Source organism: Panthera tigris, chromosome B3 (genome assembly GCF_018350195.1).
Source record: "Panthera tigris isolate Pti1 chromosome B3, P.tigris_Pti1_mat1.1, whole genome shotgun sequence".
In the NCBI taxonomy this organism is placed as follows: Eukaryota; Metazoa; Chordata; class Mammalia; order Carnivora; family Felidae; genus Panthera; species Panthera tigris.
The window spans coordinates 108,102,471-108,125,607 of record NC_056665.1 but is presented as its reverse complement, the minus strand read 5'-3'; the positions used below and the strand labels follow the sequence as shown (position 1 = coordinate 108,125,607).

The 23,137-nt window shown below is 38.5% G+C and overlaps 1 protein-coding gene across 1 annotated transcript in view; it reads right to left on the bottom strand.

Moving 5' to 3' along the window:
- SYT16 (synaptotagmin 16) overlaps positions 1 to 23,137 on the bottom strand; it is a 120,221-nt gene that overhangs the window by 20,587 nt on the left and 76,497 nt on the right. Inside the window, exons 3-4 of the mRNA XM_007095217.3 lie at positions 9,122 to 9,334; positions 3,258 to 3,514 (exon numbers count right to left, since the gene is read on the bottom strand). Of these exons, the coding sequence (XP_007095279.2) occupies positions 3,258 to 3,514; positions 9,122 to 9,334 (470 nt within the window). The remainder of the gene's footprint in view (positions 1 to 3,257; positions 3,515 to 9,121; positions 9,335 to 23,137) is intronic.

Sequence of the window (23,137 nt, the reverse complement as noted above, 5' to 3'; positions counted from 1 at the left end):
GCCTCTATTGATGTCAAGGATTGGAATGTTATAGAATGCTGCATGGCATTCATGTATATAAAGTCCAGAGTGTCGTGGAGGTTAATGCCCCATGCAATAAACTTGTGTCCCCTTGGACAGATGTCCTGAGATGAGTTAGCACAGCTTCTTGCAGTCCCACAAGATCAAGCCATGAGCCACACTTAGTGGTGGCCAACTTGATTACAGGCTCTCCCTTCTACCCTGCTTCATTCCCCCCTTGTCCCTCACTCTTGTTCTCAGGGATTGTACATCCTGACAAAACAGGCTCTGCTTTTTGGGAATCTACCTAAGAAATGTTATCTTTTAAAATGTTCACATTAACCTAACAAGGTAGGAATTTTAATATCTTCATTTTGTGGGGGGAGGAAACTTAAGGCTTAGAAAGACTAAATAACTCACTCACTGCTCCCAACATCATATGCCCTACCAAGGCTATGCAGGATTTACCAGTATTAATGCTCAAAATCCCAAACCTTAGACTGAACCATGATGACTCCCTTCTACCCACCCCCCCCCAAGCCTCTCACCACAGCTATTTATATTTGTAGTAAGTGTGTGGGGTGAGGCGGGAGTAAAAGGAGAGATGGAAACACATACTACTTTGAATTTCACATCCTTTTAGGTCCCTGCTCTTCATAATAGTTAGCAGAAGTTGTCAGCAACTTCAATGCCAAGGTAAAAATATTCTAGTCAGTGACTTATCTCTCCACTTATCCATCGGGCTATCTATTCAGACAAATGCTCACTCCACCTGCAGGTCTGTGCTAAGCCCTTTGAAGGTCTCTGAAACAACTCTCCTAAGAACCCTGCATAAAACAGAGCTGTAGGCCCTAGCCAGGCTCTGGACGGGGACGATCCGAGCTGTGGCACAGGGAAACTGGGCTCTGTGGCCCCTTCCTGGGTTGATCTGAAACAAAGATTTGTGAAGGCTGGTATTTTTATAGCAATTAATTATTTCAACACACTTTACCTATCACCAGGCAACTAAAGGCTCTCCTCATGCGGGTACTGTTAATACCACTAATCCATCTGACCTTCCTGCAAGGTAAAAATCTCTTCATTTTTATCCCCATTTGGCAGATTTTAATTAACTTCTCAAGGCCAACCAGTTAATCAGTAGAAAGCAGAGATGAAAAGTGGGACACCTGCCTCCCTGTGTGCTCAAAATCACCCAGCCACCCGTCCATTGTCTTCCCTGCCAAGCCTTGGGTCTGCAGGAAAAAGTTGACAGCCTTTTCCAGCAGAGAAGAGCGGTGCTCAAAAATCCATCAGCCTAAAGGGTAGTCACACTGTATGACTGGTTTCCTTCTAAGGCAAAAGAAATGATTCCTTTAGCTCTAAGATCCTGATTTTTCTCTAAGATGGGAATACTTGTGCCACGTTGTCAAAACCCTCGTAGGTTTAAAGATTTTCTATCAAATTGAAAGCGTTTGTGTTTTAGTAAGATAGTGTTGATGTCATCTGTGTGGCCCAAAGTAAACAGACCTGCAATATGTTCCCGATGCCAGATACACAGGGGAAGACTGGGTTCTTAATACAGTTAAGAGGCAAATAAATCAATTCTTAAAAGGCAAGCTAAGCCTGCAAAGCAGGCAGTTACAGGAACTGCCTCCGAGCCGCATCTGAGGTTCTACTGTAGGAGCACCAAATTACAGTTTTTGTCTCAAAATAGATAGGAGGTTGAATGGAGCACACAGAGATGTCTGGGTATTTTTGGAGTCTGAGAACATTTAGTGCTCTCAACACCAAGTCTTCTATTACAGCTCTGTGAGTCAGGCAGATGGGAGGTTACCTGGCAATTCCAAGCCTGAGGGAGCAATTATCAAGAGGACAGAGTATCAATAGGCAGGTAAACGGTTTCTGTTTTGTTTTTGTGTGAGAATACAAAAAGAATATTTTTAAACATTCAGTGTTATTGTGTGGGATTTGATAGGACTTGTCAGCAGCAAATCAACTGGGAAGCATAAATTTTTTCCCAAAACTTATAAGGTTAATAGCTTTGGGTGTCTCTATATGTAGGACTGCCCTTGACAAGCCACAAACCAAGTATCTGCGTTACTGTTTCTCATCCTCAGCCATGACACCAACATGTGGGCGCACACATACACACACACACACACACACACACACCTCCTTATGCTCTCTCTATACACCCCAGTGCATCAACTATAAGACTTTGGAACATTATTTTCTGTGATTTTTTTTCCTTCTCCTTGATGAGCATCTGGTGTGTATGACAGTCCAGGTCCTTCTAAGAGCTTCCACCTGGTTATTTTCTCAAGCAGACCGATGTTAACAAAATCCATTCACTTTTCTCCTTCCTCTTGCCCCACAAATTATATGAATATTTTATATACATATATTACATATTTCATCAAAATTAATTTCAAAGTAGGCAGTAGACATTATTATTTAATATCTCCTAATGTTATAGAATCATAATAAAAGACATCTAGCTAATAAAGAATAACTATAAATGCCTATACAACAATGTTTGTAAAATCTTTATCACAGTGCCTGGCACATAGTAATTGCTCAATAAATGGTAGTGTCTGTAATAATCACCTCCAATCATACATCTGGGTGGTTAGGAATATTCTGGAGTAAGTTTTAATTAAAAATAAATTTAGAAGGGGCATCTTTTATCAGAGGTTTATTCCAAAAAGCAAAGTCAATGGCCAGAGGGTCATCACAAACTAATGCTATCTCCTAGATCTTGAATTCAATGCAAATCTAACAAACATACTTATACTGCAAGATAGTCATCATATTTTGCATCATTTCATTTGGAGGGCCACTGTATTTTAGTTTAATTTTCAAGTAATTCTCATATTCAAATAATTATAACTCAAGATTGGGGTAAATAAAAATCGACTCCACTTAATTGAAACCATGAAGGAAATAAACCAGTCTTCTCTAAAGAACTAAAAAATCTTTTATATAAACAAGAAGCCTGATTGCTGCTGGGTCCATTCTGCCACTCTTCTTTTTTTCCCCCACTTTGATAGAAATTTATTTACGATTCTTTTATTGGCATACATAGGAGCTGTGACTTAGTCACCTGAAAAATTTTTATTTCTTATAAATAAAGGCTCTTTAGGTCTTTGTTTTTCAAGGCATTGCTTCCTTTCTGGAGAAATTTTTTTCTTAAGACATGAGCAGGAAGAGGAAAGCAAGAACTCACTAGAGAGCACCCAATACTCAAGCAAAGAAAGAATGGAAAACAAATAACTTGCCTCTGGACTCCACATGGAGCTGCTGTCAGTAGCATAGGAGTCTTCAAATCCCCGGTTATTAAAAGCTGTCTCCAGTTCCAAGCTGCCTTCTGTGGACTGGCGACTAAGGCTGCGAGGCACACTGGTCTCTTGGGGAGATGCACCCTGGTGCCTGGTGTTTCCCACCTCACATGGGGACTGTGAGTGGGCAGAGATGGGATCATCTTCACCATAAGACAGAGTCTCAGAATAGTTTGGTTGGCTGGCTCCATCCAAACCTAAATGTGCAATAAGGAGACTATTTCAAATGTATTATTATTTTACACCTTTTTACCTAGAGAAATTGAGCAGTAGCAACAACACAAATCAAGATCTAAAAAACAGAGGCACTGGGTGGCTCAGTCACCAGGCTCAGTTCATGATTTCAAGGTCGTGCGATCAAGCCCCGTGTCAGGCTCAATGCTGGGTGTGGAGCCTGCTTAAGATTCTCTCTCTTTCTCTCTCTAAGTAAAAAAAAAAATCTCAAAAACAAAACCCATCAAATAACACCTACAGAAATATAATTCTATCCACAGAGTGGATAAACTTGGTCTAGATAACCAAAAAGACCATTAGTTCATTACATGGAATATACAAAGGTTTAATACTTTCTAACAATATGAATATAAAGGATGTGTGCTTATATAAAAAAAAACACATTAGCATTTTGTCGGAACTAACGAACACAAGACTTTGGGGATGGATCTAGAAAGCGAGAACAACAATCTACTATGGAGATCATACTGTCTCCTGACTCTAGGATCCTTCTTTCTCTCTTCCACATTCACCATCTTACCCTCTCCTTGAAAGGCTTCAGTGGTTCTCTCAAGTAAAAAATTCTTTACTTGATCCATGGAACACTGGACTTGGATTCAGATGATCTGTGTTTAAAACCTAGCTCTGTGTTAAGAATTTACACAATATTTGGACTGTCCGAACTTTTGTTTTCTTATCCATAAAATGATGATAAGAGCCGTCACAGAGTCATGTGGACACATGAAATAATATCCACCTGGCAGCCACTAGGTTTTCGATAAATATTAGCCTTGCTTGTTTGTCTGACCCAAACTAGCCTCTTCCAACCCTATAAACCCCAATTTTCTATTGCCTCCCACCTTGCTGTCACCTGTGGCCTCATGGGCTCATGAAAACACAAGTTGTGTATTTCTTTTCATGATGGTCCCCAAACCCCCTCTCCTCTCATCTTTCCTTTCCATCCAAAGTCCAATAACTCCTGAATCTTCCCTGACTCCTTGGACTCAGTGTTTTCCCCTGACCTTGGTGTTATTCTGTTTTCTCTTTCAGCCCTGCATCATCTGTGCATCCCCTTCCTCTTCTTTAAAGTCTAGGTTACCCTCAGACAGTAAGGAAAAACTGGCAGAGTCTTCCAAAGCAATAGTTTTCACCCTGACTTTCCTCTCAATGACGTATTCTCTCTTTGGTCTCCAATCTCCTCCAGAAGCCACAATCCCAGGATAAGAGAAAATTAGAGATAGAGATGGGATGAGTGAGTGGGATGACAAAGTAGAGATGATAAATTCAGCTCTCATTTACACGTTGTGTGGTAGCAATCGTTTCTGCTGTTGGTCTTAAAGCCTCAGTGAGAATATAAGCTCCTTGAAGGTACTAAGCCACATACAAATACCTTCTAGTCTTTATCCACCAGTGGGTTTCACTAAACCCTCAAACAACTTTCCAGGCTAGGCAGGTAACAAATAATTGAAGCATCCAGGTGTGCAGCAATATGGAATAGTGGTGACAGTAGTTTACCAGACAGTTTATGACTCACCTGCAGTAAACATGCAAACTTAAAATTATATTATCACCCTATGCAGACTATACAAAAACATCTTTAGGTGGTCTTGGTACTCAGAACCCAACTTCAGACTCCTGATTTGGGATTTTGCAACACCATGGCAATCCACTGAGAAGTTCCCCTATCTGCCTTGTTATTCTTAATAATTCAGTGCAGTCCCCTTGGAAACACTTTCATAGGACACCATAACATTTTTACATTCACACACTCAGTTATTTGGCAAACACACTTTAAAAAGGCCACAGAAAATGATAGAACGAGAGATACTCCATATGCAAAACCCTACAACATAAAGCAGAATTTTCTTCTAAGGCTCTAATTAGCACATCCATTCCTCATATACATGAACACTAAAATGTCCTATTAAACAGTGGGTCATCCATCAACGTGTGTAGCACCCAGCAGGATTTCAGCACAAAGTCTAACTTTGCCAAGAAATTACCCCTATAAAACTGTCTCATGACTTTAACTCCTACAGTGATAATACCTAGATCAGTAATAAGGGAATTTTCAAAAGCTACATTAAACCTTGAAAAGCTATTCATAACCGAAAAACATAAGAACCATATTAATGTAACAAACCATTTTCTTTGACAGACAAGCAAGGACTGAATTAGAAAAGCAAAGCTAGGGTACAAGTCACAAGGAGAAGGAGAAAGAAAGAGGATTCACCATCACATAAAGCCATCTTCCCATCCTGTAAGTTAAGGAAGATCATGTCACCTTAAACACATACAGGAAAGTAATTGCCTGTTGTCAGAGAAATGTGTCCTAGCTTCCTAGAAATTATAGGCCATAATTATGTCACATAAACCATATTTATTTTAGCAGAAAACTTTTTTGCACTTTTTAATCCATATCCCACCTTGCCATGGCATAACCCTATTATCCAGTTACTTTATTTTATACTCCCAAACCCTTCCCTCCCACCACCACCCACACACATACAAATACTTTTTCTCACCATCTACGATGATGGTCAGTTTTATGTGTCAACTTGGCCAAGCTCTAGGCTTCAATTAATTAATCAAACATTAATTGAGGTGATACTATGGAAGTATTTTATAGATGTGAGTAAAGCCCTTAGGCAGTTGACTTTAAGTAATGGAGATTATCCTACATAAGCCTTAAGAGGAGAACTGAGGCCTCTCTGGACACAGAGAAATTTTACCTGTGGATTTCAGAGCTCTATATTTCTCTAGCCAGCTTCAGTAATAGCATAGGCCAATTCTTTGCAATAAATCTCTTGATACATATATCACCCTGATATCACCTTCAAAAAATTATTCTTATATAAACTCTAACCCCCATGTGGGGCTTGAACTCATGACACCGAGATCAAGAGCTGCATGCTCTGATTAAACCAGCCAGGCACCCCAATATCACCTTGAGATATATATATCTCAGATATATATATATATATCTCAGATATATATATATATCTCAGATATATATGTATATCTCAGATCCGAGGTGGATCACTTCACGTAAACCCTCTTTGACATTACTGGGGAGACAGTGTCAATCAATGTACCACACTAAGTCAGATAAGTGAGACAAGAGAGAACCTGCCAGGAACATGAAGATAGCATTTTCTTGGTTCTAATAACCTCACTATTCCATCTAGAATAAAGAACCTCACTTGAAACATGAAACCTTTACTTTCACTGGTTGAACATTTTGAACCTATTTTTAAAGTGTAAGAGTTGTCTACAATTAAATTTTATCTTAGAAAATCATGTTTAAGGTAGAGTGAAAGGGACATCTGGGTGGCTCAGTCTGTTAAGCCTCCAACTTCAGCTCAGGTCATGTTCTCACGGTTTGTGGGTTCAAGCCCCGCGAGCCCCGCACTGGGCTCTGTGCTGACAGCTCAGAGCCTGGAGTGTGCTTTGGATTCTGTGTCTCCTTCTCTCTCTGCCCCTCCTCTGCTCACTCTCTCTCTCTCTCAAAAATAAATGAACATTAAAAAAAATTTTTTAAATAAAAAAGGTAGAGTGAAAAAAAGCTAAGTAGATGCAGAACAGACAAGAAACCCACAAATCTTCTCTGGGATGAATGCTTAATCTCTTCCTTATTCTTTCTTGCTGGAAAATAATTCACTGATCTAAAGATGAACAAAAAGAAGTGACACAGAAAAAAACATCATGCAATAAAAATTACATTAACATTTCCATGGCATTTGATAACCTAAAATTTAGCATGCAGTTATCCCTTCCTATGAAAATCCTGACTTTCTTCAAAATCTACAAATAATTTACTGCATTATCCAATGCGGTGTGCTTTTCCCTCCCTCCAATAGCGAAAGTAATTTTATCTTTTCTGTCACTATCTGTCAAAAATTTCAGAATCCCCAGTTATAATTGAGGTTATTGCTAATTCCAGAAAGGGTAAGTTTGGAATGGTTGTCAGAACTCTCAGAAAAGGAGCCATTTGTATAAATCAGAAACTAGACATTTGGGCTTCTGGGAAATGGGGCCATTAGCTTTTGAATGCAACACGCTGCTCCCAGGGAATCAACTGCTATTAACTTTCATTAGCTAACATTTGCCCTCCTGGTGGAAGAGGGGAAGGCTGTGATGTAACACCAGCAAAAGAGAAAACAAGAGGGGGAGTAACGAAATGACGGAGGGCAGTAGCTACCGCTGCCATGCTTTGGTTACATCATGCATTTATTTTTTCTCTTACCTTGGGCTAAAAGGAATAGCAATAAAATATGTTATGTGGCTCATATCAGTAAGTAAAATTACATGGTGGATAGCACATTGTTATATTTCTGCTGAAGAATAAGGTCTGTTCTGTATATTCTTTGTTGCTGTTCTTTTTTTGGCCAGCCTTATCCACCTTGTCAAGTCAGAAATTTCTTCTCTGTTACCTTCTCTCAATCCCAGGCTCTCGTTTTTCTCTTTCTATTGCTAAGTGTGGAAAAATATGGAAGACCTGCAACTATGCCTCCATTGGTTTGACTAATCACATGTCCAAAGGAAAGAAGGAAAAGATTAGAGAACTCAGGTCATTTAGACTGGGTCACTAAAGTGGACAATGTTCTTTTTCTCTAGCTTTTTACCAACTACAATTCATAGACCTTTCCCTGTTTCAATAGCCTATGCCTATTCAGGGTTCCAGGCATAAAGGACTCAGAGAGATCCCTGACCTTCACTAGAAAAGCACTAAGAAATAATGCACCGTTCTTTCTCCAGGTTATTTTGTGTACGTGGGGGGATAGGAGGAGGACTCTTAACAAGGTCTACCTACTATAACAATTCACAGGCTGTGCTGATCTACTTCAGAGTATTATTGCCTCCCCTTTGTGGAAGGTACTTAGTCTGAAGACATCAGAGAATGGCAGAACACTTTGCTCTTGCCCAGCAAGCAATTCTCATGTGGCAGAGGATGGAAACAGAGGGGTAGGATGGGGGGTGGGGGGGAGGGTAGAAACTACAGAAAATGAGGACAAATGTACAAGGTATGTGTTATCTGAAAAAGGCTATTTGATATTATTGTAAAACATATATTTATTTGAATGATAAAACACACATATTGTTTTAAGAACATCAACTATTAAAAGAAAGTTTCCAAAAATTTTTCTGAGGTCATATACATATATGGAAAATAGACTCTAGGATTCCAAATGAGAGAAAAATGACAGAATCTCAATGTCAGCAAACAGGTATGTGAAATATTTGTATTTATCAGAAGAGAACAAGATTTTATAAAGCTTCATAAATACCATTCTAATTCTAGCCATCAGTGTTCAAAATATACAAAATGATAACCTAAAAGGAAGGAAGGGGTCCCACAAATCAGGGGTAAGGATTTTGGCACTTCTTATTCATTCCTCCCAGTTCCCTGCATGACAGCCCCTCTGTGAGGTTGGTAAGACCCCCTCTACTCTGTTTCAGCCTCTGGGTCTCGCCCCCTTTTCTTTTCCTCTCTGGAGACTCAGATACAAGTGTAGTAATCAAGTGACTCAAAGCTGTTCTTACGATTGTCCATCCCTGCTCTAGATAAAGGGAGGGTTTCATGCAAATACCTTCACAGGCAGACACTTCTGTGTTATCCTCTTCATGGGTAGAGAGCAGGTGGCTGAATTTTGATTTCTGCTCCAATCCCACCTGTGTGCCTTTCTTAGATGCTTCTGAACGAAAACTCTGGGACCGGGACATGGAAATCTCAAATTGTTTGATCACCTCCCCGTCACTGTCAGAAGATGTGCATGGCTCTTCATCATCTCCAAAGCTGTTAACTGGGAGCAAACAAGAGCCATGAGTTTCATGGGGGGCCCACAATAATGCAGAGATACATAATTTGGAGAAACAGAAGAACATGGATGAGGACTCTGGATAAAGCAAGCCCAAACCAGGCAGAAAGATTTTAGAGCATTTATTGAAACACAAATTTGAGCCCAAAGGAATAAAACAGGAAAAGAAAGCCTACGAGGGCAAGTAGAAATATATGACTAGAACCTGGGAGGAAACATTGGGACGCCCCTAATTGACATAATAAGACCTCTTGTTGAGCAGGGAGGCCCTGCTGATTTCTTGTGTTGCTGACGTGCTTATAACTGGGAACAGGACATTTGACTTACATTCATTCTAGTCAATGATGACAGAAAATATGCTCTTAGCCTCATTTCTATTATTAAAACACAAAGAGCCAAGCCCCACTCCAGAACAGACCTACTTGCAACTGAGATCTTCCAAAAGTATCCTAGTTTTGAAGAGACACCCATAGTAGTATATGTAATTTAAATGAAACAAAACAAAACTAGCTTATATTATTGTGTTCCAATGCCTTTCTCAGCACCAACAACCCAACTCAAATACCCTTTGAATTATTTATACCACTTTGTCCATATCGGCCCACTGGTCCTTTCAGCTTCTACAATAAGCGAAGATAGTTCTTCCCTTTGAGTTCTTTGCCTTTGATGTTCCTTCTACCTGGAACTCTCCTGCCCTGGTATTTACCTGGCTGGTTCCTCTCCTCTCACCACTGAGGTGTCAGCTCCACTAAACCCTTCCCCATTGCCCCACCTTAAGCAATTCTCTTTATTTCTCTCTTCTCCCCCATGACTTTCATGAAAATAAAGACATCACCTGTTTTGTTACCTGATGTCTCTTCATTATGTAAAACAATGTCTGTTGCATAGTAAGTACTTAACAAACACTTGTTAAATATTGAATAAACTGATGAAGATGTAATGCTTTCTCCAAGCCTGAGCACCTCTCCCCCTCCCCCCGCCCACACTCACCCAGGGTTCCCTGTGCCTGGACTAGTTTCCTCTAGCCCTCTAGACTAGTCAAGAATCTAGCTCATCATCAGGACTTGCCATAGACATCACTTCTTCCAGAAAGCCCTTCACTGATCCCTTATAAGGTTCACGGCTTCTTCCATGAGCTCAGTCCTGCCCTATCAGTGCTCCCTCCGGCTTTGTGACAGATTTACCTATTTAATTTCCAACCATTCCACCTAGCCCGCACACATCAGGAGAGTAAGGGGCACAGCAGACCACCCACCTATGTATCCCTCAAGACCCTATCTCTATGCCAGGCACATGGGAGGCTACTCTGTAAATATTTGCTGAAAGTAAATTGGAAACAATAAATAACAGGAATTATTTCTTAGAGATTTGCTCCTCCAATCCAAAAGTCATATAGTAATTCTGGGGAAGGGTATGGTTGTTAATTCACAGATGGGTCCTGAATATTCCATCTGATTCAGAAGCTAAGAAGAAATTATAAAGCCATTTTGTAAGTGAGAGAAAATACTTTAAGTACCAGCCTGATCAAAACATTTATTCTCTTATTTAAGAATTGATATTTCTGAGTTTGTTAAGAAGATATGTAGTAATAACAAACACTTATTTGTTTGTTTTTTATGTGCCAGGAACTGTCCTAAGTGCTTACACATATTAGCTCACAGAATATACATGAAACACCATTATTGTTCTCTTTTTCCAAGTGAGAAAACTGAGATAGAGATGTCTACAACGGCTGACAATAATACTTCCAATAAGGGGTAGAATGGAGATTTGAATCAAGGTAGCCTGTCTCTAAAGGCTACATTTCTAATCATTATGCTGAAGAACCAGAGAGAGAGAGAGTGGAAAGAACTCTCTATGCTCACATCAACTAGCTCAATCCCTGTGGTCAAATCCTTTAAACACTCTGGATCATTTCTGATGTCTGGGTCATTTCCCAGATCTTCTCTAGATCTATGTTTTCTGCCTCCAAACTTCCTACCCAACAAACATGTATACTGGATCTGTTTTGCTTTTTATGGAGCAGCTGGCCCAAGAATACAAGAGCACATCGCTGTCAGTTCACTCAATTTTGTTGGCCGTGACCAGCACATGGTAAGACCTGAAAAGCTAAGTATCAAAACATACTGAATATGCCAATACTAAAAAAACATCTCAACAGAAAATGATCATAAGGGGCAGTCCTCCCATGTCTCAAATGCTGGGAAAAGCACCTGTTGTGGGATAGACCATCACATATGGGAGAGACCCAGAGACCAGTGGAGCAAAATTGAATTCCCTTCACCTTTAGAACATAGGACCATCTAAGCATCTGAGAAAAAGTTAGGAGGATATGTGCATGGGAGGGGTGGTTGGAATAAGTGTACATGGGAGCTCTTTCCAAGTGTGAGATTCCATTCCATCTGTATCACTACATCATTTTTTAAGATAAAAAGAGAGAGGGAGGCAAACTATAAGAGACTCAAATACAGAGAACAAACTGAGGGTTGCTGTAGGGGAGGGTAATGGGCACTAAGGAGGGCACTTGTTGGGATGAGCACTGGGTGTTATATATAAGTAATAAATCACTAAATTCTTCACATTTAAAGAAAAATTTTTAAATTTAAAATAAAATAAAAATAAATAAAATGTAAATAATCATAGTCATCAATTTCAAATTGAGTTAGTCCATGGATATTTCTTCATCTATAAAATCAATAATTAGAATTATTAATATTTTTTGGACTTCATTAATTTACCATTATTAACCATAATTCATCCTTGATTTTTTTTCTCCAGTGATTCATCAATCATCCACAGAGAAAAGATTTCCAATTCATTCAACTTACAGTATATACCAGGCATCTTCTTGACTTTGCGTATATTATCCCACTTAACCACCATAGCAACACCAGGAAGTAGGGATGATTCTTATTCCCATCATAGAGATGGAAAACAGAGGCACAAAGCAGTTAAGTAACTTGCCCTGGGCAACAAAGTAAGCAAAATAACACAGTGGGACTTGAACATAGAACTTATGTTTTTAGCCAATGCGGATATCAGCAGATGTTATTGTGTGAGAATACTTGCGCCCTATCTAGTTGTCAGAGTTGGGCCAGGGTGCCCGGCTGCCTCCGCCCGGGAAGTTGCTTCCTTTGAAAGGAGAGAAGAGCAGTGAGTCCACATGGGAGTGAATACATACAGGAAGGCTGCAGTATAAGTGGCCTATGGATGCTTGGGGGATTATAAATAAAACTGCACATACTATTCTAAGTCTTACACCCCAAGGATCTCAGGGAATTCTCCACCTAATAACAAAACCTGCCATCCATCCTAAAAACCACTGAGTAGCAACAGAAGTCCCTTGTGGTGCTACAACAATAATAAAAGCAATCCCATATAGAGCATGTATCATGTGCAGGCACTGTTCTAGAACTTTACATATTTTCATTTATTTACTCCTTACAATAACCCAAAGAATAAGTACTTTATTATTCCCATTCTCTGGATGGGAAAACTGAGGCAAAGTGAGGTTAGTAATTTGCCATAGTCATAACAGTTAGTAAATAGTGGAACCAAGATCGAAACCCAGGCTGTATGCTCCAAAGTCAATGTTAATGGACATAATGCTCCCTCTACCATCAGCTGCCTCAAGGAAAAAAAAAAACTTTTTAAATTCCTGGTCAAAATTGATACAACTGTATTTTATCACTAAGAACACAAAATTACACAGGCTGAGTTAGAAAGAATTTTCACGAACATCGTTTTTAAAGATCCCTGCTACTCGCCTTGTAATGATTCTATGTCAACAACTAAATAGCTGATCTGGATTTCATTCAACTTAAATTTTTAAAATTGCAAAGTCTCATCTAAGTTGTGTTGCTTATTTTAGAGATAATATAGTACTCTCTGAAACACTGTATAAACATAAACTTTAAACCCCTTTCAAGCTAAGTACCTGTGAAACAGCACAATGGGCATTTGTATTAAAATCTTCACCTCTTCATCCAACTAGCTTGCTAAAATAATAGGAAAACATTGCACAAATACCATGGATGTGGATACATCTTGAAGTTGAGATTGTTCATTTTACTCAATCACAGAATTCAGACAGACCATAGATAGCACCCAAATATCCACCACCAAAGAGAAGTTAGACTCTTCTGCAACCTTGCTGATGCATGGCCACCTGGCTTCACCCCTTTGTTCATACATTATCAAGGTGCTACTGTAGGCTTCTTGCACTGACAGCAAGTTCATGACTTGGACAGGTACAGAGAGCTAGCTGATGACCCATCAATATTGAATCCCTACCACAATGGAGTCAGAATGTCCCTCACTCTAATTCGTAATGATTTTTTTCTTGTTTAAGTAAGAAGGGGCAGAGCCAATGCCATCTGTATCTTCCACATTAGAGTAAAGAAGGGGGGCTGGGGCAGGGCCACAGAAACTGCTGTCAGGTATAACATTAGTCAAGGCTAGACTGGTTAAGAGTGTAAGTCTGGAGTCAAGCTGCCTGAGTTTGAATTTGGGATCTTCCACTCACTAGTTTGAGACTGAAGCAAATTCTTATTCTTTTTGAACTTCAGTGTCCTTATTGAGATTCCTCACTTCTTACAATTGTTGAGAGAACTAAATGAGATTAGCCGTGTAAAGACACTTAGCATATGCCTGGTATTTGATATGCTCAAACTGGTTCATTATTATTATTATTATTATTATTATTATTATCCCCCATCATGGCAGTACCCTAGGTGGAAACCCTTTCAGGAAGCCTTACATTTACATACAAAGGAAAGAATGTGCCTGTTCTTGCAGGGTCTAACTTGGAAACTCATCATCAGGGTTTTGTAAGGGAAAGGTGGAAGAAACAAGGGCTAGGGGAGGAAAAGATTAAGCTGATAATAGGAGTTGTGTCACTTTCCTTCCTCACTATCCTTTTCCCCAAGTTTGGAGGTGGAGCACTCTATGAGTTGGCAATGCTGTCTGGATGTGGGCAGTGCTCAACACCTGCTCATTTTCTTGTTTCTTTTAAGGCAACAAAACTACCAACTGGTGATACAAAGGGAGGATTTCTTAAGCCTGTCTGCTGCTATTTTACAGATGGAGTTAGAATTTATAAATGATCAGTGTAGCTCCAAGCTTATTAATTCCTTCCCACCCACACAAGAGCAATTAGGTGGAGGGAAGTACAGCTCACATCTTCTAGATGGGAAGTGGAGACAGGTGGGGGTGGGTTGCACTCAGTAGTGCAGTACCTGGGTGTTACTTTTAGCTACAATTGCAGGAAATCCCTTACATACTAGATTTCTCAAATACCCACAATGAATGCCTGCCTGTGGTGGCTGGATAAGATTGGAAGTAAGAATAAGAAGTTGGTTAAAGTGAAAAAGCAGAAAGGAGGTTAAATGAGACAACTGCCCATTTCAGATCCTAAGAAAGGGGCCACATTTCTGGAAGCACAATCCAGCCATTATTGGATTCAGGCAGGAGAGAAAAAGATTTTTTATAAATCATCCAGCCTTAACTATTATCAGACTATGTTCTGTGGAAGTCTAGGGTTCCACAAAGGAGCTTCAATGCCACTATCAACGTGGAGATATGGGTGGTTGCACTGAGCAGGTTGAACTATGCACCCTCTACAGTCAAGGATATTTTGCCCTAATATGGTTTACATTTTTGTGAGATTTTGTTGAGAAAAAAAAATAGAAGTCCCAACACTTTTTAAAGTTTGAAAAACATTGATATAACCCAACTCCCTCATTCTACAGAACAGAAACTGAGTCTGGGATTACTTAAGGGACTCATCAAAGTCAAATAGCTGGTTAGTGGCAGAGGAAGAATTAGCATTGGGTTCTCCTGTGCACACTTGTTTTGTTATCCTGTACCTTTGCGAGATATTTTGACAACTCTATTTCCTACAAAGAGATGCCGCTTGTAACAGATATGAGTGAGTCAAAAATAAAAGATTAAAGTTAGTAACATACAGATCACTATACTAGGGAAAAGTTACAATATCAAAGATTCCAGTTCGTTAAAAAAATTTTTTTTAATGTTTATTTATTTTTGAGAGAGAGAGACAGAATACGAGTGGGGGAGTGGCAGAGAGAGAGAGACACAGAATCCAAAGCAGGCTCCAGGCTCTGAGCTGTCAGCACAGAGCCTGACGTGGAGCTCGAACTCATGAGCGGCGAGATCATGACCTAGGCCAAAGTCAGAGGCTTAACCAACTGAGCCACCCAGGCACCCCTCAAAGATTCCAGTTCTGATAACAGCAGAATAAGTGATTTGAACTCACCTACAAATAACAGTTATAAATTCATGAAAAAAAAATTTAAACAAACTATTTGAAGACATAGAGAGTGAGCAAGAGCAGGGACGATCTGGAGAGGATCCAATCTTTGAAAGAAGGAAATTTTACTGGATGAGATACATGGTTACATTGCTTTTCTGTTAAAAGTACCACCAAGTCCATGAAGCACAGGGCATCTAGGACTCAGAAGAAATCAGAAGCCTTATTGACTTAAAACGTTGGAGGACAGAATTCAAAGAAATATAGGGGAAAACTCCAGAAAGGAAGGAACCACAGAGAGAGAACTCCAAAATCTGCATGTGAACTTAGCTCAAACAATTGACTGAAACCTGAAATATGATTGCATAGGGAAGAATCCAAGGAACCCCCTAAAAGTCACAGCTAGAGGGCTAAAAATCTACACAGACATTTTGGCTGCAGACTATTTCAGAGGAGACTGAATTAGGAGTTTGAATCTGGCCAAGTTAGAGAGGCTTAGTACACACCTTAGGTATTCCATTAAAACTCTAGAAGGAGCAACCTTTGAGCTAAGACTAAATGTAAAACTGAAACAAACTTAGCAGAACAAAGTATGAAGCCAATACTCCATCAGATCAAAGGAATCAACAATTAATTGTGGGCTGAAACAAAAAGGAACTTATTTCTCTTCCCCACCAGGCTGTTCTCATCCAAGATAGAGAGGAGGCACTATGAAAGCATCATGGGTGGGGTGATTAGCTCAGACTATGGGGATTACACAAAGGCTGCACTATAATAGATAGTATTCTAAACAGACCTGTGTCCGTACTCATTGGACCCTGATTTCTCATTATCTGACTCTCTCAACTGCAAGTGTTTCCTGAACACTTGACTTTGACAATCACTTTGAAGTTCATGACTACAACAGGGCTCATCCGGACAAGAGCAAGTGCTAAACTGTTAATCTCCCTGACTCTTTAGCTCTGCTCTCTAATCTGTATGCTTCCAACAAGGGAATTTCTTGATAGGACCCAAGTGTTGTGTTGTTTTCTTGCTACAGTGGCATTTACATACAAATTAATGGTCAGGACTATAATTTACTCTGCTGAGAACTGCGGTGACCTGGTAATTAAATTTCTGCACATGCAGAGAAAACATAAAACCAGAATGGCTGCTCTTGCTTTCTTTTCTCCAACCCCCAAGAGCTCTCTATCACTCCAATGAATCCTTACATGCAAATGTGAACCTACATTACAATTTACAAATGTTCTGATTAGGAAGACAAAAAAAAAATTCCATTGCCATGGATACTAAGGGCCTGGGATGGATAACCAAGGCTGAGAGAGATAATGGACAGATCTTGAGATGTGCAGGTGTTGTGAGTTTTTGAAATTCTAGCCATTCATTCCACTCACTCTTCTTCTTATCCCATGCTGCAAATCATTCTCAAGGCAGTTTCCAAAGTTATTGTTTTATCTTGCAACAGAGCCCAGTCAGGCTACTGGGATAATATCTATAAGGCAGTTTCAAACTCTCCCCAGCACTGAATCTACGGTAAATATATCCAAATATATCATGATAACTGAAAAGGCATGGACTGAAAATGCTCACTTGGCTAAGAGCTTTTTTAGAAGAAAACTAAAAGCCATATTCCAAGAAAAGTCACATAATTCATACCTCATATATTCAGTGGTGGTATGCATATATTGGAATAGCAGCCCTCAATGATGCCACTGATAAAATCAGATAATGAATAACTTTTCTCCATTTGCAGAACAGTTGATGGAAAATTTTCTAAATGTTTGACTTTTCCCATAAAGGTTCTGTCCCTTGGGTTCCTGTTATCACACATAGGCTGACAAGCACAAGCAAGTAAAAAAAAAAAAAAAAAAATGTGGAAATAGTTAATCATGCTTCTTTCCTCAGCTTGTTTTGTCATGGATGTGCATGCTCCTGCCTGTGATTGTTACATGGCTTATATCATCTAGTCATAGTTCCATTGGCAAAATAATTCCTGCTTTGTGATGAAAATAAATACATTGAAATTTCATGGGGTGCCACAAAAATCACATCCATCTTTGGCATTGAACCACCTGAACAAAGCTGGCACCACTGAATTAGAAATGTTGCCCTGGGTATAATAATGTCCCTTGTTCCATCCATATTCTGAACTGTCATGTAGAGCTTACCTTCTGATATTTATCTTACATTTTCTAAGTGGGTTTATGTAGCTGTAGTTCCTCTAACATGTTTCAAGGAATTTGGGGTCTTAATTCATTGTTCTCTACTGTATCCCCTTAGTGTCTAACATACTGCTAGGAATAAAAGGTCCTTCAAAAATGAATAAACAAATGAATTTTAAATTAATACAATAGTGTATTGGGCAGGTTATCTAGAGAAGCACAGCCAATAGGGGAGATATGTGTATTTATACTTATATTTATTTATGTATGTATTTATATTTATTTGTATTTTTATTATAAGGAATTGGCTCATATAATTATGGGGCTGACAATTTCCAAGATCTACAAGTGGCAAGCTGGAGACCCAGGAGAACCAGGGGTCTAGTTCCAGGCTGACTGAAGGCCTAAGAATAAGGAAAGCCAATGGTGTACATTCTAGTCCAAGACCAGAAGAAGACCAATGTTTTTGTTCAAGCAGACAGGCAGACAAAGTTCTCTCTTACTCAGCTTTTCTCTTCTATTGAGGTCTTCAATTGATTGGATGAGGCCCACCCACATTAGAGAGGGCAATTTGCTTTACTCAGTCTACCATTTCAAATGTTAATCTCATTCATAAACATCCTCCCAGATACACCCAGAATAATATTTGATCAACTATTTTGGCACCTCATGGCACAATCATATGACACACAAAATTAACCATCACAAATATCAGATAAAAGCCAAATGCAAAGCAGGAAGAATGCCAAAAAGAAGCAGGTCATGTACAGGTTTTTATCCCAGCACTGACACTTCCCAGTTGGGTGATCTTGCATGAACCTTAGTTTATTCACCTTTAAAAATCAGACCAACTTTCTGTTCTGGCTATATGGAAGCCTGAGGACATATAGAACCCCTTTCTGCCACAAACTCATAGAAGCACTGATAAAATTAGAAAGACACCTGGTATTAACCCAGAGGAGTAACCAACTTGTTTGGCTGATATCTAGGATATCAACAGCTTTGGGTTCATGCAAGGGTAGAATAAGGACGCTAGCATAAAACTACTACTCTTTAATAAAGGCTGCCCTTTCTATGAAAAGGGGACTAGTAAATTTCATCTAACAGTTTGGACTTAGAGAAGTAGCAAGGAAGCTTACTATCTATTGGGGCTGTGAATGAGAAAAAAATTACCCTATGACAAATAAAAACATCAAGTCTTTACCTCTCTCAGAGATATAGTATCAGTGAAGCACAGATATCTGAAGGTAAGAAATTAATAAGGGAAATGGGTAAGCATCTACGAAATCCAGGAGACCCAGTAGAAGCAAATGCAAAATTGCTCTATAGGAATATTTCCATAACCCAACATACACAGGATTACACCCCTCACCAAGCAAAAACACACCCCTTCTAAAGATGAGTTAACACCACAAACACACAGAATATAATACACAAGAGGAATTAAACTAGCTTGAGGTGAAATGGAAAACAATCTAAGAACACACAGTAATTTAAATCCTATGTGGAAGATTGACAAAAATTAGCCATGTATTAGGCCACAGAAGAAGGTTCAAAAACATTATATCACATTCTAATTTCAATATGGTTAGATATAAAATACTTTTTAAAAATTATAAAAATGCTTTTGGAAACCAGAATCCACATTTTTAAATAATTGATGGGTCAAAGAAGAAACCTAATTGGAATAATAAAATATTTATAGCTGAAAAATAATGAACACATCATATATCATATACTTGTGGGATATATTTAAAGTGGTACTTGAAAGAAATTTATGGATTCATTTAAGGTATATATTAGAAATCAAGAAAAAGACTGAAAAATTAATATGATAAATGGTCAATTTAAGATGTTATTGATCAACAGTTTAAACCAAACCAAAATGCATGGAAGAAATAGAGAAGATAAAAAGCAGATATTAATATAAATGTTAATATAAAGAAAACACTTAAAACTAGACAAGATGAAAATGGTCTCTTAAAGATAAGCCATGGCAAGACAGAGACAAATAATACATTTACATATATAATGGACACTTAAAAATCTGAAAAGAACAAAAACCAGTCTAAACAATTTAAAAAAGAACAAATAGATAAAACATAGACCAGTAACTACTAAAGAAATAATAGAAAAAATTCAAAAAGTGACACATCTATCCAGACAGCTTTATATGACTTTTTCCAACTTTCAGTGACCAGGTAATTGTTCTTTTATATAAGCCATTCTAGAAGGAAAAACTTCTTGTATCATTTTTTAAGGATAGCATAAACTCAAGTAAGGTAATTTACATAGTAGATCAATCTCTTATGATGCTACTTGCAAATATTGTAAACTAAGCAGCAAATAAAATTTGTGATATATCAAAAACAAACACATTGAGAATAAGAATTTATAACAGACATGCAATGAAGTTTAAGTATCAGGAAAATCTCTTAAATGTAATTAACCACATTAATAGATTAAAGATGAAAAACATAATCATCTCACCAGATGTGGAAAATTATTAAAGAGGTTTCAACATCATTCATGACAATGATTCTCAGTAACTAGGAATAGAAGAAAATTTTCTCCACTTGAAAAAGAAAATATACCATGCATCACACTCAAAAGTAAATTTTAACGTTCCTTAGAGACAATAAAAGACAAGAACACTTGCTGTTACCACTTCCTTGCAATTCTGTATTGGAGATCTCAAAAGCACCATAATACAAAAAATAAATGAAGGGGGTATATTGTAATGCAAGAAATGAAATGCCAAGAGATTGAAATTTCCAGGTTAAAAAAAAATCCATGAGAAGCCCAGGTCAACCTTTAAATTGTTAAGGGTTCATCAAGGGGACGTCTGCCTCCAATCAAGATGAAATAACAGGTACCAAATTTAGCCTCACTTGTGAAGCAATTAAAAACCTGGACATAGACAATGTTTCTGAAAATATTGAACATTATGCAACCCCAAACAGGGATTCCTGAGAGATGGGAAATAAGCAAGTGAGTTCTATGCTTACCCAAACTGACTGCCTGGAGAAAGTTTTGAGGCAAAGCTAATGGTCTCCCTGATTTGAGGAGATGGATCTAGGGGCCAAGGCTGTCAGGGCTCGCCCAAACAGTCTGGAAGAACAGAGCCACAAAAAGAACTCACAGACCTGCTGTATTTGAAGTCTTCAGATGAATGCTGATAAGGGCATGTGAGGAAAAATACTGTAGCCATGGAAAAAGCTAATGGAAATGATTGGAGGTAACAGTACCCAGAGCTCACACAGAACCAAGAACAGTGAGTGCCTGGTTCAACTAGCAAGCATAGAAATCCTCATTAGTGGAGCATTTGGTAAACTACTCAGAAGGGTTTTGCCTCATAGGAAAGAGCAATTAGCCCTAGATAAAACATTACTTCAGCCCTACCTAACAAAGTTTAAAACCAAGACCTGAAAGGATCAAACAGTTTCCAAGTAACCTATCCACATCCCAGAACCAAGCTCAAGGAACAGTTATACATCCAGCATGCAGCATGGTAAAATTTACAATGTATGCTATCCAATCAAAAATGTCTACGCATGCAGAGAAGCAGAAAAATATCATGAATGATGAGGGGAAATTTCAATCAATTGAAATGGTGTAAGAAATCGTACAGACAACAGAATTTGTAGGCAAGGACGCTAAAACGGTAAATATCACTGTATTGCATACATTCAAGAAACTACAAGAAAGATTGAACATAATAGAAATATGAAATATTCAAACAAAACTTAGAGAAGAAAACTACACTAAGATGAAAACATACACTGATTGGAATTAATGGCAGATTGTGCACTACAGAAAAAAAAAAAAGACTAGTGGCTTCAAAACAGCAATAGAAACCTATCCAAAATGAAACAGAGAAATATAATCACTGCAAAAACATGAACAGAGGATCAGAGAGCAGTGGGACACCTTCAGGCAGTATAAAATACATGTTATTGGAGACTGTGAAGGAAGGAGAGGAGCAGAAAAAAAATCTGAAAGAAGCATGAACAACGTTTTCCCTATCTGATGAAAAAGATAAACCCACCAATTCAAGAAGGTCAACACATCCTAAGACCGAGAAGTATGGTGAAAACCACATCAAGGTACACCATCATAATCAAATAGCTGAAAACCAGTGACAGATCATCAGGAACAAAACAACAGAGGGAACCCTAATGTAAACTATGGACTATAGTTACTAGCAATGTATCAATATTGCTTTGTCAGTTGTAACAAATGTACCACACCAACTCAATCCAAGATGTTAATAATAGGAAAAGCAGGGCAGGAGGACAGAGAGTACATGGAAACTCTCCCTATTTTCTGCCCAATTTTTCTATCAACCTAAAACCGTTCTAAAAATAGTCTATTAATTTTAAGTAGTCAAAGGGGGAAAAAAAGACACTTGAACAGAGGAGTATAGATAAGGACAGTAGGGTTCTCACTGTGAAATCTCACAGTGAAGAAATAGTTTTAAAGGGTTGAAAGAAAAACACTGACAGAATTCTATACCCAGAGAAGATATCTTTCAAGAACAAAGGGAAAATAAAGACTTTTCAGAAAGAATTCATCACAACAAAACAAGAATGTTAAAAGAAGTCCTTCAAACAGAAAAGGGATATAAATGTGCATCTATACAACAAAATGAAAAGCCGAGCACCCGCTATGTGGGGAAATACATAAAAACTTGGGTTCTTAGTATTAAAATTTCTTTTAAAAAGAAGTAACACACTTTTATATGTGTTATACTATACAGGTGTTTTGACCTTCTAGAATATTTCCCCTCTGTTTTGGTAATGACATCTTTACCAAAGATTTTCTTTTGAGGAAAACCACTCCTCTCCAAATTTCAATCCACGAGGTTGGAGTGAGGATGACCCCATATTCCTTCATTTTAGCATAGGCAAACAACTTGAATTTGGTCAATGGCAGCTGGCCCCGGGACTTTGCTGGAAATATTGAAAAGGAGCACTCCTACTCCTCCAGCTGGGGTTGATAATCTAATAGGATGTAAGCCTGTATCCACCTCAGAAAGAAGCTAATGCAGAAAAAAGCAGAACCAAAAGTTGTACATTCCTAATACCCATTGTCAACAGGAGCCAATCATTCCTGTATACAGAATAATTCACTAGCCTTTTCATATGAGCCAATAAACTATTGTGTGCACATGCATGTGTGTGTTTAAGCCCCTTTTGAATTTTCTGTTACTTGCACTCAGAAGGATTGTGCCTAATACATTAGTAAAGTGTAAAGACTATTATAGGTGACAGTGAAGAGATCTCCATTTTGGATCTGCCTCTTTCAACGCAAAATTATAAAATCTTGGCCAAGGAACTTTATCTCTCTCTTCTC